The following is a 14,673-nucleotide window of genomic DNA, read 5'->3' on the forward strand; positions in this document are numbered from 1 at the left end:
AGCTTATACCTACTTGGTTCCCTGTGACTGCTGGCGTGGCTGATGCTCCTACCTCTCTTTCTTATTTTCAAAGATGCAACTCCAGTTCCTAAGTCATTTAGAGCCTTTTGAATTTTACTCAAGATCTTCTGTAAAAAGATGTAGAAATTCACTTTTATGGCAAAACAGGCTTAATTCAGGAAGAGATGTCAGTGTGTTCTGAATGCAGGACTGGGTCCAAAGTGAGTAATTGCTTCTTTGGATCACCAGTTAAAATCCAGCTCAAATTAAAACCCAAAGACAAGGACAAAGACCCAAGGTGACAAGGAACTGTAACCATGGCTTCAGCCTATGTAATTTATACTGTATTAGCAGTGTAGCTCTATGCAGGCAAACATGTCATGACCAGACCTGTCCTGGATCTTGCGGCTCCCTGCCTTGCCTCTCCTGAATCTCAGCAGAGAGAGGACTGCAGAGTACAGGGTGTGCAGACTGGCCCCTTCCAGCATGAGTATTTCAGGTTTAGGGACAGCAGGTTCAACTTTGGGGCAGAGGAGGGAGTAGATGTCCCTTTGGGCAGTGCTTTCTAGAAATCTGTGATTAAGTTTGATGGAAACGAACCAAGACGAAAGGTATAATTTTCCTGTTTTGAATGTTAATGCAAAAAAACGATTCCTTCCTCCTGAGTCCTGCTCTGTGGCAGAGGGAATGAACTCGTGGTTTCAGGGCCATTCCTAATGGGCAAGTAACTGGAGTTGCTGATGATTCCTCTTTTCTTCATGGGGAATTTCATCAAACTCAATCAAACTAGCCCTGAGATAGACCTGCAGGCAAATATCCACCAGACAAGGGCTGAGAGGAAGTCTAACTTGTTCTGCAACATGCTGGCAAATAGTACTTCAGTGGCTGAGACTACTGGCACTGCAATTACAGTCATTAAGAAAGAGTGAAGAATAGCAAAATGATTCAGTTGCACTAGAGAGAAATATGGGATTTACCATAAAAATGTTTCTCCTTGTCTGGTTTTGGGAGACTAACTTGGGATCCGATCCAAACCTCATCCCTTTGGTTCTTTTTTTTTTCCTCCAGTTAAAATGCTCTATGTATGTTAACTGTATTTGTACTCTTGATATGTCTGCAATGTGTTGTTTTTATTTGTATTTCTGGTTTACTTGCATGGAAACTGTATATTGATTATTTTAATACAGGAAAAACAATAAAAAGTGTCTATGTAATGGAAATGATACTGACATTTGTTTTATACCACATTATTCAATACAGCAAGGTCCATCTTTTGCTTACGTGAGTAACTTAGACTGTTTGATGTGTGTTTAAGGCACTGAGTGTAGATCTGCATGCTATTGTTGCACCTCAAAAATTTAAGAGAGACTTTGTTGAAATATGTTGTATGATATGAAAAGCAACAATAGCACCAAATGCTCTCACAAATCAACCCTAACTGTGTCAGGCTCCAAGACGAAGAATGAGGTCTGACACAGGCAGGGTTATCTTTCAAATATCACTCTGTTCTATATGCGTGTGTTCAAATTGCCGTAGTTTGAATGAATTTTTCCACGATCCTGAAAGAGCCAATCAGCCTGACATTGAGCAACGTGATCTCTGAATGAAAATACTCCAATGCTTTCTGTGCATCTGGTTGAACTTTTTAGGACTGTTGTGAAATAATTCCTAAATCTCACGGTGTGTGATTGATTCGTTACTTTGGCTGCATGCTTTCCATTTGATATTGCTTTCAATTTTACATTTTCATGTAACTGTTGAGAATTGTTCACATCCGCAAAAGTTAGCATGTTCCTAGCTTGCTGCTATGATACATAACAGAGCCATTACCACTGCAGCGTGTGTCTGCAAGTGCGTTACAGCAGATCCTTACCAGCCTTTGCGGGCCCTTGGTACCGTGGCGTGCCGTACCAGCACACCAGCGCTGGGAATGAGGCAGGTTTGCTGGCACATTGTTTTTGTCTGTACGCCAGGCAAATGGGATTTTTCTTTGTACTGGGCCTTTTTTTCCCTATTCTGACTGCTGCCTCTCAGACTTTGGCAATGCCAAAAGGCAATACAATTGTAATACCCACTGTGTTGCCCCTTAGTTCATTTGACAAGCTTTAGATTTTTTTTATTTTGCTTCTCTCTGTAAAAAACTAAATTCACGTCTGGCGTAGGCAATTCTGCGGAGTTCAGTGGAGTTACAGCTGCATACAATGCTGTTAGCTTGGAGCCAGAGTTTTATACCCCCCTGTTTATAGCATAGCTTGGTTCTCACTAGGAGTGGAGGGGTTCTGTCTAATCCTAGTGGCCAAGGTTCTTCTCCAGCTGTCACCATCTGAATTCAGCAACAACCTAATGCTCAGGTTTTAAAACTACAGATTGTAAGTGGAAAGAATTGCCCAGTACAGAGAAACTTCAGGAGCTTTCAGGAATTCATTACTTCCTGTAGGACACCTGTATTAGCTTGTTGAAATCTCTCTCCCCTCATCTTCCAACTCAGCAGTAGTTAGTTTTTTGGGTTTGTTTTTTTTTTCAGTGCAATTTTACTTCAGCCCTTAGCTCCCAACTGATCTATGCTCTAGGAAAGCCATTCCTCCTCTCCTCTCATTACCATTCTAATAAATTTAGCCATAAGTTAACTCTCTGTTGCCTTTCTATATTTTTGAGGCAGGTCTCATCATTGCCACACAAGTTACAAGACATCCAGAATGGCATATAGAGAAAGGTTACCAGTTTTCCACAGCAATTGTGAAAAACTATTTTTTCAAAATATTTCCTCTAGATTCAACCTAAATATTCCCTGAAAAGGATTTAAATTATATTATATTATCTATGAAGGAAGTTTTCTGCTGTTATTCAGCAGGAATTGTTTGAAATGATGCACATCACTGCTGCAGGGTAGGACAGGATGCAGAACAGGACGACAAGAAGCTAATGTGAAAGTCGAGTGACTTCATAGCACAGAGCTAAATAAGAAGTTGAAAAAAACTGTTTTCATAAATGAAGTATTTTTTCAACTTCATTGGTTTGTTTAGAAATAGCAGTATTAAATGCATGCTCGTTTCATTGCATGACTTGTTTCATTAGCAATTACCAATCACAATTAACAATATAATACAAAGTTTGTGTGTTTGCATGAGAATTCATTATCCTAGTTTGAAATAAATTAATGCATTTCCATATTTAACCTAAATAGCCTTGCATGGATCATTATTAATAGACTTGGTAAAATCTGCTTTGTAGCTTTGTGCTGCATTACATTAAAATGATTCTCGCCCAGTTACTCTAATTACATCATCATTTGCTAGCAAAGGATCTCAATACACTAACTTGAAAAAGACTTGCAAGAGGTTCCTTTAAGAAAATCCTTTCTTAAAAAATAATAATAAACTGAAAAAAATATATATATATATTTGACAGTGAATGACCCTTTTTATTAAGAAAGGCCAGTCATGATCCTAAACAGATTAATACACTTTGATCTGTCACAAGCAACAGAGCTGGAAAAGGGTCATGTATACAGGACAGCAGTCGACTGCACAAATATATAAACACAAAGATTAACAGAGAATGAAAACAAATCCACATGAAGTGCAGTATTCAGCAAAAAAAGTTTAGAGGCTTAAATTATCTTTCACTTTTTCCTCCAGTGTACATGTGCTGTTTTTAATTAAGTAAATATGGAGTACAGGGTTAACTGAGTCTGAATGAATTTTAGGGCGAGCTGGAAAAACAGCTTCTACAGGCAAACCCTATTCTTGAAGCTTTTGGAAATGCCAAAACTGTGAAGAACGACAACTCCTCCAGATTCGTAAGTAGGAGAATACCAGCCAGGTCTATGTGAGGGGAGGTACAGCATCTTTTAAAACAGAGTGTGTAGACAGTGGCCCTCTTATCACCATGCTCTCTCATCATGCTGCTCTCTAAAGAGCTTCTTCAAACTAATCCCTTTAAAATAGTATTTAGAATTCCTCTCTGAAATAAGAATTTGGCCTTTCGTGAGATTAAAAATCAAGCTCAAGTTTGAGAGTACCATTGTCCTCTTACAATTTAGCAGCCTGTGTGTGGCCTTCCAGAGTCAACTCCTGCTCCAGAACATATCCACCTCCAGAATTTCTGCAAACCAAATCTGTTCTTTCTTTTTCTTTGCACAGATGTTGAACATACATCTTGCTGTAAGGTGTGACTATTATTTATCAAGAGTGGTTAATATATGAAATGATTAACTACACAAGAGAAAATGAGAAAACAGTCAGAAAGATTCAAGTTGGAATAATATGAGCTGGGGGCTGTCAGTATTTGATGGCACTTTCTGCTGGGAGTACTGGCAGATGCTTCCTTTCCCTTGCAGGCCCTCCTCTCCCGGCTCTGCTGTTCTACCAAGGTCAGAGATCCATGCAGATGAAACTCAGCAGAGGGAGTTAGGCAAACCCAACTCTATTCCCTCTCTGACCTTGTGGAAATCAAAGTAGAAAATGCTGTTGGCATATCCCCAGCTTCCACAGGCTGCTCCAGCAGGGAGGGACTCCGTTCCCTCTAAGTACCTGAACAAAATGTGGGGCAAATCTCTGCAGAGGAAATGTCAGAGAAGTTTGCTTCCTTTCAGCCTTTTCCCATGGGTTTGTCCCAGCAGGAGGGAATCAAGGATGTTAATCTTAAATAGATGACGTACATGTCTCACTAAACAGGCTTAACACTAATGTTGTAAAACCCAGCATAAAAGAGTGAAAGAATAGCTCAATTTAGGTCTTCTTTTCATTCACAGGGTAAATTCATCCGCATCAACTTTGATGTGACAGGCTACATTGTTGGAGCAAACATAGAGACTTGTATCCTTTTCCATGAGCTGTACTGGGAGCTAACTAGGGTGAGCAGAAGGAAGTAACATAAACAAGCTCCATTGCATGTCTAAGAAAGGCAAATATCAGTGAGACTGGTATAAACAAAGATGGAGGGAAGCGGCTCCATTTACACTGATACCAGCTTCTCAGTTTGTCTTACTCTCATGTTTACATTTTCACATCTGTTTTCTCAGCTATAGGAAAGTGTGCTATGCCCTATATGCAACTTCAGAAAATGGAAACAACATACCTAAGCCAACTGGAGGGGACTTTAAAAACAGAGTCCCAGTGACATGATAGGGTGAGAAGATTGTTTTGTAGTTAAGACTGCACATGGTCTTGAGAGATCTGCAGTCACTTTGTTCTGCTTCTGTGTGATCCTGCATGGACTCTGCTTCCCTGTGATGTAATTTGCCAACTGTATAACCAGGTTGGAAACTTCCCTGCTTCTCAGTGGTGCTGAGACTGACAGTTTGGAAAAATATATTGAATGCATGATATTGTCACTATGTTTTGCTTAGGAGCTTAAGAAGTACTTTCCAGTTTTCCAGTCCAGGGCTGGCACCCTGCCCCAGTCCTGCCTGCGCGTTGGGGTGCAGCCTGGCTATGCAGTACGGTCTCACTCTGAGCCCCGTGCACACTGGCTTCTGTAGGGGAAGAAAGCCCAGGGCCCTGGGCCTCCCAGGCTGAGCGATCAAGCCTGTGGCCACACATGCCTCCTGGTTTAGGTATATGCCTGCAAAGGCCACGTATTTACGGAGAGAGACAGATTCCACGACGGCATTGAGAAACACCTGTTAAGGGAGACATCTACATGACATCTAGTATGACAGGTTTCTAGTTCATGTCTGGAGGACTGAAGGGCCATCTTAATAGAAGTAATGCACCTTTCTCTTCCACCCCCCTGAAGTCTTCATAGTAATAAGGACAAAAGAGATAGCAAAAGACAAAGAGGAGCTGTCTTAGACTCCTCATGGTTTATCTCCTTTTGTGAAATCGAGGGGCGGTTTTCCCTGAAATTGCCTTGATCTTCGCATATGTTGTTAAATCACCATGGCCAGAAATGACTTCTCCTGATAGCTTATACAATTGAAGTGCAGCAAATATTTTGCTGTGCTGATGCCCCAGTCTGCATCAAGCTGGATATTTCCAAAGAGTTTGCCTGCTCTGGATACTAGATACTGCCCTGCTATATCAGATGACACACCCAGAGCAGTGTGCTGTATATCAATAACCTCAATATATTTTTTTCAGGAACAAAGTATAAACATTTCGGAGAAATTCAGCTTAACTTGAGTTTGCTTGCCAAGTATTGTTGCCTCTTTCTTTGGTTATGTTTATGAAATAGTGTGTTTTAATGAACAAATGAATATGTAGCCAGATTCCTCAGTTGCTGTATTGCTTATCTTTACATAGAGAAGGAACTGCTCACTCCAATAAATGAGGAAAAAGATGCAGCTATAAAGAAAGAACTTATCTCTTGGGTGCAGAATCAATAGCATGCATTTTATCCTTCTGTTCTTATTCTGATGAGTGATCTTTAGAAAAAATCTGGTTTTAATTTTTTTTGGTCTTAACTGAAGTTTTATCTTTTCTACTGATGCTGCTACTACAGAATTAAGCAAGGGGATAAATACTCTGGCATTTAAAGAGAGAATCATTGATCGATGCTGAAATACTTTGCTTTTATTGCTTTTATACCTACAATACTGGCCTCAAAAGCTCTATGTCTAGCAGTCCCATCTTATGCTGAAAGAATCACATTGGTACTTCATCTTAAAAGGTGGTGGGAATGGTATCGTGAATATTATTTTTATATATCTGATTTTGGAAACATTTATGTCTATTGCAGTGCTTACTGCCATGATTATGAACATTTCTGGCACAGTAAGAGGTAGGAAACTGATCTATTCATTGTGGTGAGAATTAAACCAATCCTAGCATTCCTGTCACAGATAGCACAAGCGACATCAACAATAAGCACGTTGTGTAGTAGAAAATGATGGCAGAATTAGACCCATGCTCAAGTTAGCCAAGCTTTTGGCAAATACTTGAACAATGCTATTGATGGTTCTGAGGCTGATGGTATAATTAAGGAAGGACTGAAATATGTTATTGATTTTTTTTAACATACTTGACAAACAGATTTGCTTGAAAAATCCCGTGCTATTCGTCAGGCTAAAGATGAGCGAACGTTTCATATCTTTTACTATTTGATTGCTGGAGCTTCTGCACAAATGAAAAGTAAGTTACTTGCTAACAAATCTTACCTGTCATTAAACAGTGAGCAATGGATTACTTAAGTAATTTATCTTAATCTCTTTATCCATATGTCATTCAATCCTTTCTATAAATAAGCAATTCTTTAGCTATGTGAAACAATGCTATCAAGTGAATTATAAAAAAGCCTCAACTGATATGCATCTGTTCACACCAGCTCGTTTGCAGTTTACAGGACACTTCAATTCACAGGGCATATACCCCCATCCAAACACCATCCTGAATGATATCAAGAAGATAAATAGGGAAGAGGTATTCATTATTCATTACACAAAATAATTTGGCATTCCCAATAAAATTATTGGCTAGCAGTTTTAAAGTAAACTAAGAGGATGTTTCTCACAGCACCTAATTACATTGTGAAACCCACTGCTTCAGGATGTTGAGAAGGTCTAAAGTATAATTAGGTCCAAAAAGGGTTTAGAACATCATAGTTCAAATACAACATCTTTCTCTAAATTGCCAATTGCTACAGAATGTATAAAGGAATGGACAACTCTGTATTTGCCCTGTTTTTTATGCTCCTTCCCTAAGAATCTGTTGCTGGCCACAGTATGGGTCTGAAGAGTCTTTTGGTCTGATCCACTATGGTTGTTACTTTCTTTTTGTTATCTGATAGAGGAATCCCCAGGTCTAGAAGACCAAGCAGAAATGTGGAATTCTGACTACATATGGATTACATAGGTTACATATGGAACTAAGTGAAAGACTTACGGAAAGAAGGCTCAGATTTGAGTCCTTGGGGTGCTAAATTCCACTGAGGGGCAGAGACACTCCCCAGTTACTACTGAAAAGTGGAAACTCAAGACAATCAAACTTGCTAAATGAAGAGTTATCCCGAAATATTTGTCCACCACAAAATCCTAAGATCCTCATACAAGTACAGTCTTCCTTTGGCGAAAACAGTAAATCTTTTCTGTTGTGTTTCTGTGTTAGGAGAATTCATTAACCAAGAGCATTAAGTTGATGTACTTAAGTTGATGTACTTAAGTCAAGCTTTTCTTCTTTGTCTTTTAGATGATCTATTGCTGGAAAACTTCAACAATTACACCTTTCTATCTAATGGCTATGTGCCTATCCCTGCTCAACAAGATGATGAGATGTTCCAGGAGACCGTGGAAGCCATGAGAATTATGGGCTTTAGTGATGAGGAACAGACAGGTAAGAATTGTTAGTAAGGTTGTGTTTGAGGTATACCTCTGCAAACAACAATATGTAGGATACAAATGTACAGTGGAGAATTCTGTCCAAGATACCACTTTGCAAAATATACACATGAAGTAACATATTGCATTCATATAGGAAAATTAAGATTATTTAGATTTAACATCCATGTTTCTCTGGAGAAGTGTGATCTTGCATGAAGCAGAAACTGTAGGACTCTACACATACCCAAGTTGTTTAACCTTTTTGCTTCTTATTTCCTGTTTGTAAAAGTGTTACCAACCAAAACTGTTACCTAGGTATTGTTTTTAAAAAGTGCACTGTGAGTGAGTGTCCCTAGATTTCCCTCCTTCTCCCCTTCCCAGGTGGTATGAGATGAATTAAATCATAGATGTCCCATGGAAAGAAAATGAAGGGCCTCTCATAGAGAAGTACAGATTTGTTTCTGTCCTGCCTTAAGAATAACAGGGGAGTACATTTCTGCGTGATCAGGATAGACATTACTCAGACAGAGAAGGGACAACATTAAAGGACAGCTGAATTTTGCAGTGTATTTTGCTGTCTTCTCTGGACACCACAGCATGCACCAGAGCAGGATTAGCTGAAATTCCTGAGCCAATATTAACTCCCACTATGGTCTGGTGGAACACCTTCAAGATCACATAAGACAAGCGGCATGGTCAGCACCAGCATCAACAAGCAACTAAACTGGTGGCACCACAGTGCCTGAAGACAACCCTAGAAATCAACAGAAACCAGCAGCAACAATCCCAGGGGGAGAGGACAGAAGGGGCTAGGAGTACACTGGCAGGGAATGAAGACAGTGAGGTCAGCTGCAAAAAGGCTAGAACCACTTTGATAAATCCATGATGTACACCAAACATTACCAGCCTCTTTGGAATCATCGCCATCTTTGCTCTAAACAGGGTGATGCTTCAGGAAGTCTTGTGAGTATTAGGGTGACTGTCGTTCCTGCCTTGCAAGGAGACCTAATTAGCATCTCACTGCTTTTAGGTATTTATTAGAAAAGATTTACTTAAAAAATTGCTACAGTGGCCTACCTTTTCCCGTTGTTGCAGTGGGTACTGGTGGGAGCAGACAAAGCCAACAGTGGAGACTCTTTGCAAAACACCTCCTTCAAAGGTTTAAAATGGCAGCACTTGCTGAAAACATAGTGAAAGAAATACAAAAGAATTACTGTCTCTATTAGAAAAGAGAGATATATATCATTAAAGAGAATTTATCATCTCTGTGAGGCACAGAACAACTGGTGAAATGCATGGCAGCTCATACAGTAATTTAATTGTGGATCAAATTAAATAATTGCCACAATATTTTGCTGTCCGTTTTGATGATGGACTGCAAGGATGTTTTTTTCTTAAAAATCTTATGAAATGAGGAGACCGTCTTGTAGAAGGAACATGACATGCACTCTTGACCCAATTGCATTCCACCAGAAAAGTTGTCAGCATGCAGAAGTGCTATGCGATGTGGTGTTTTGAAGTGTAATTTGTGTCTATGAAAGGACAGGCTTCAGGCATCTCACTAACAGAACTCCATGCACACCCAGAACAGATTACTGAATTCAAGCCAGCTCTAACAACACTAATGACCATTTAAAGCCCTTTTTTTAGAACTTTCCAACAATAACTAGCATGAAAAAAGTTGGAAAATATTCTGATTTAATCTGATTTAATTTCGAAAGGAATGGGTCAGCTTTGAATAGTTAATATTTGTATTCACCGATTCAGAGAAAAGGGAAATAAAAACACGCAGCATGAACAAACTAAACTATCTTGAAAATGTGTGCCTTCAAGCTGGGTACCATTTACAACGCGCTGTTCCCGGGCGCGTGCCGGGTTTTGGACTGGTGCATGCCAGCGCGCCCTGCCCATGGCTGCAGTTCCCGTGCCCCAAGTGACACCTGGTGGCTAAAGCAGCCGCAGCCCATCACATGAACGCTGGATTAAGGGAGGCAGCGGGGAGCTGAGCTCCGTCCCCTCCCATCCCTGCATTAGTAACTGAGGGTGCCAGGAAAGTATGTCTCGCCTGGCAGGACAGCGGTGCAAATCCCAGCCTTGGTGAAGCCAAATGATGTTGCTAACGAAGACTGGTTCATTCTCCCGCCATGGCATGTATATTGGCATTCTCCCTGACATCAACAGGAGTCTTCATATTACTGTCTGAACGCCTTTCATTCTACACTCTAAAATATAAGCCCCTTAAGACAGTATTATTCTCCTGTGTAAGCTACTAAATTAACAAAAAGAATTAACTCCCTAAATTAATACAATCTCATCTGTAACACAGTAGATTTTACTACCCGAAGTAATGCAGCATCACATTCATACACATTTTACTAATCAAACATTAATTAATTACTTTTCTACGCAAAAACCTTTGGTACTAATCCTGTAAAGGCTTGACCATGCTTAATTTTAGTTGCATGATTGAATGTCCACATGTCTCTGCACAACTGGAGTCTTAGAATTGCCACACATTTTTGAAGCTGCTGGTAATTCATAGATATATTTGATTTTAAAGACAGAGTTGCAGACTAGGAAGTGTCCAAGCAGGGAAGATGCTACAGGCCACTGTATGTGGGAGATGAATTGAGAGTCCCCCTGAGACTTGGGGGTCTGACTGAGGAACAAGCACAGCTTAGCGTGGCAGTGCTGGTGTTCCCAGACTGACCTGTTTACTCCACGGCATGGATTATCCGAGCTGCTCTTCGTTCAGTTCTCCAACTTCTGCAGTTCAGAGCACAGTCGTTTAAAGCAAACCCAGATCTTTCCATAGAGGTGTAGATTACCACAGACAATACAGTAAGCCCTCCTTATTGCAGAGAATAGAGCTTTCAAAATAGGCACATTCTGTTCCTCATTTATATTATCTGTTTATCTTACAGCTATATTGAGGGTTGTTTCATCTGTCCTACAGCTGGGTAATATCGTCTTCAAGAAGGAGAGAAACACTGATCAAGCTTCTATGCCAGACAATACTGGTATGATTAGTCACTTAAAAATTTTAATTAACATTAAAAAATTAACACAATATCTGCTGAGTAAACAATATTTATCGGTACTTTTAATTTCATTATGTTTATTTAATGTTCATTTGTTTAATGTTCATTAGGTGTATTTAATTTCATGTTATTGTACATATACTTCAATGGCCTTAAAAGATATTCTATACTCAAAATCAGCACAATTAACATTACCTTTTCTGGTAATCTTGAATCCATAAATTGATGAACAGTATATTTGTTGCTGGTAGCATGAATAATACCTTCGTGGTAAGTTGCATCTTGTGTGTGTGTAGAAGAGGAGCTTTTAAGGAAAATACAGTAATTTCACACACTCATTGAACTGCTTGTATTCATGCTTACTGATCTACTAAGAGAAAATTCATTCTGAAATAAAATATCACTCTTATTTTAGTTGCACAAAAAGTGTGTCACCTGATGGGGATTAACGTAACAGATTTCACAAGGGCTATTCTAACCCCAAGGATCAAAGTAGGACGAGATGTTGTTCAGAAAGCTCAGACCAAAGAGCAGGTATGTACTCAAATCAGTTTTCTTTCTTCTTTTCTTTGTTACAGGTTGTCTAAAGGGAAATGTCCATTTTCTGTTTCCCTATTCATTACCTATACGTAAATTAGCAGCTAATTGAGTTTCTTCTTAAACTTACAATAGTCTCTTCTTTTTTCAGGCCGACTTCGCCATAGAGGCTTTGGCCAAGGCAAAATATGAACGTCTGTTCCGCTGGATTCTAACTCGCGTAAACAAAGCTCTAGATAAAACAAAAAGACAAGGTGCTTCCTTCTTGGGGATCCTTGATATTGCTGGATTTGAGATTTTTGAGGTATGGGCTGTGAGGTACAAGTTAGCTAAAATTCCTTTTTGTCATGCTGTGGATTGTTTTACTCTGTGGTTGAGACTTTGGAGAACATAGTTGCCTTACACCTTACACCTTACACAGTTGCCTACATCTGGACACTGAAAACCATTGTTCCACTGAGTTTGCAAACCAATCATTTGGATGCACAGGCCTTTAGTGGACTCCAAATTCTTTTATCTTTTTTTCAGTGAAGAGATCTACACAATATTACAAATAAATTAAATTCAGAGCTGCGAAAACAATTTGGTTCTTCAAGTTGGCTAGCAGCCCACGGCCAACCCAACCCACAAGACTGTTACATCTGGCTGCTTGCCTTTCCCTCAGAGAAGCAGCCTTCAGTTCCCCCGGAAAGAAGAGCTGGGGAGTGGCTGCATTCTCCTATGGTGCTTCTGTGGGGTTCAGTGCTTAGAGCAAGGGCCTGCTGTTTATGGCTTATTGAATAGGTCCCAATGCAGAGATTCAACACCTGAGAATTACTGCAAGCTTTCAAGACCTTAAATTAGAAAAATCTGTATCCTTATATTTGAATTACTGTGCTCTTTGAAAAGAAATAGAATATATCTAATTTCATGTTGTCTTTTAAGTTCCTCCTTGCAGGTGTCTTTTTAACATTAAGAATTCAATTCTTCTGTCTTTCTTCTGTCTTTGCTACAGATCAATTCCTTTGAGCAGCTATGCATCAACTACACTAATGAGAAACTTCAGCAGCTTTTCAACCACACAATGTTTATATTGGAGCAAGAGGAATATCAGCGTGAGGGCATTGAATGGAACTTCATTGACTTTGGCCTTGACCTGCAACCTTGCATTGAGCTGATCGAAAGACCAGTAAGATTGTATCTCTATAGGGGGGATACTACATAGGTTTCATCACAGTCAGTTATATAACAGTACAATAAGAAAGCCATTTAAGATATTTCAGATCCTTTGTTGCCTGGGGCGGGGGGTGGGGGGATAATATCATAGAGGGAAAAGATGGTGGTGGTCTTTCTTTTTCTCTGGCTGTGATGATCCTGACCTGGTATTGCTCACACTGCAGACCAACCCTCCAGGTGTTCTGGCTCTGCTGGATGAAGAGTGCTGGTTCCCCAAAGCTACTGACACATCTTTTGTGGATAAACTATGTCAAGAACAAGGCAACCATGCCAAATTCCAGAAGACCAAGCAACTCAAGGATAAAACTGAGTTCTCCATAATCCACTATGCAGGAAAGGTACTGGACAGACTGAGCTACTCGACATAGGAATCTTTATTCTTTGATGTCCAAATGGTGAATAAGAAACATTTCAAATATCCCAATTGACATGGAACAGCTTTAATTATATAATGTATATATTAAATGCTTTAATTATATAACACATGGAATAGGATTTGTAAAACAGCCACAGCTGTGCTAAGCTCACATGAAAACAAAAATAACCAGCTCCAGGGCTTTTGAAAATCCATATAATTTGGATTCATCTCTTGCAAAAAGATTTTTAAAGGCAGAGCACATCCCTTGCTGTGGATATGTCTGCAAAAAAAACTCTTCAGATTCAAGTACGAGTCAAACACTCATCAGTCTCATCTATAGAAAGCTTTTCACATTATTATTATTTTGTAATATTTTGTGTTAATACAGTGCCTGTGTTCTTGGCTGCTCCAGAATTCCGTATCAAGAACAGATTTTTAACCTAGCATTGTTTCCTGTAGGTTAACTACAATGCAACTGCCTGGCTAACAAAGAACATGGATCCACTAAACGACAACGTGACTTCTCTGCTGAACCAGTCTTCAGACAAATTTGTGGCAGACCTTTGGAAAGATGGTATGAATCATAACTCTAAATCAGTAATGTGGTCTAAAGGGAGAAACTTCTCCTACCAGAAGTGTTCTGACAGCCTCCCCTCACTGGCAGGACAGACATATGAAAATGATAAGCATGGAAGAAATTCAACTAAAAAGCAGTAATATCCTGTTTTAAATAGATGTTTAGGGAAGCATCATTGGATAGTTTTAAGCACTATCAGATATTTTCCTTAATATTATTCAGCAATGTAATAAAAATATTCATTACACTGTTATAATATTGCTGAAAATGTGACATTAAACTGTTCATCCAATATAGGTTATCACTGCTTTTCATGAATGTGGGCAGTCCTTTCCTCACATGCTCCTCTTCCAGAAGTCTTGCACAGTTCTCTCCAGTGACAAATAATCTCAGCTAAAATCCATTAGAAGAATGTCTGTATAGATACAAAACACTTCATTTTTTAAAAAAATTATACAGATCTGGAACACATATTACAGTATACATATTTAATACATGCACAAAAACAAATAGGGGAAACACTGGCCTCCCTGGAAACGCCGGGGGGTGGTTCTGAATTATCAGATAATTGAGGGGGATTATTAGCTAGACTTTGAGAACCGTACACAGATGCAAGTCAAGAGACATTATTTCTGGTTCTGATACCAACATACTGATGTGGGTATTGCACAGAAAGACTATCCTTTGC

The 14,673-nt window shown here is 39.5% G+C and overlaps 1 protein-coding gene across 4 annotated transcripts in view; it reads left to right on the top strand.

Annotated features, from left to right (window-relative positions):
• MYH11 (myosin heavy chain 11) overlaps window positions 1–14,673 on the top strand; it is a 64,348-nt gene that overhangs the window by 29,370 nt on the left and 20,305 nt on the right. For 3 of the 4 annotated variants that reach the window (XM_064520340.1, XM_064520342.1, XM_064520343.1), the window contains exons 6-16: window positions 1,261–1,281; window positions 3,707–3,799; window positions 4,754–4,817; window positions 6,975–7,073; window positions 8,127–8,270; window positions 11,182–11,277; window positions 11,714–11,832; window positions 11,987–12,139; window positions 12,830–13,003; window positions 13,215–13,388; window positions 13,868–13,982. In XM_064520340.1, coding sequence (XP_064376410.1) covers window positions 1,261–1,281; window positions 3,707–3,799; window positions 4,754–4,817; window positions 6,975–7,073; window positions 8,127–8,270; window positions 11,182–11,277; window positions 11,714–11,832; window positions 11,987–12,139; window positions 12,830–13,003; window positions 13,215–13,388; window positions 13,868–13,982 — 1,252 coding nt within the window. The remainder of the gene's footprint in view (window positions 1–1,260; window positions 1,282–3,706; window positions 3,800–4,753; window positions 4,818–6,974; window positions 7,074–8,126; window positions 8,271–11,181; window positions 11,278–11,713; window positions 11,833–11,986; window positions 12,140–12,829; window positions 13,004–13,214; window positions 13,389–13,867; window positions 13,983–14,673) is intronic. The other variant, XM_026096333.2, reaches the window with a different exon arrangement.

Source organism: Dromaius novaehollandiae, chromosome 14 (assembly GCF_036370855.1).
Source record: "Dromaius novaehollandiae isolate bDroNov1 chromosome 14, bDroNov1.hap1, whole genome shotgun sequence".
Taxonomy (NCBI): domain Eukaryota; kingdom Metazoa; phylum Chordata; class Aves; order Casuariiformes; family Dromaiidae; genus Dromaius; species Dromaius novaehollandiae.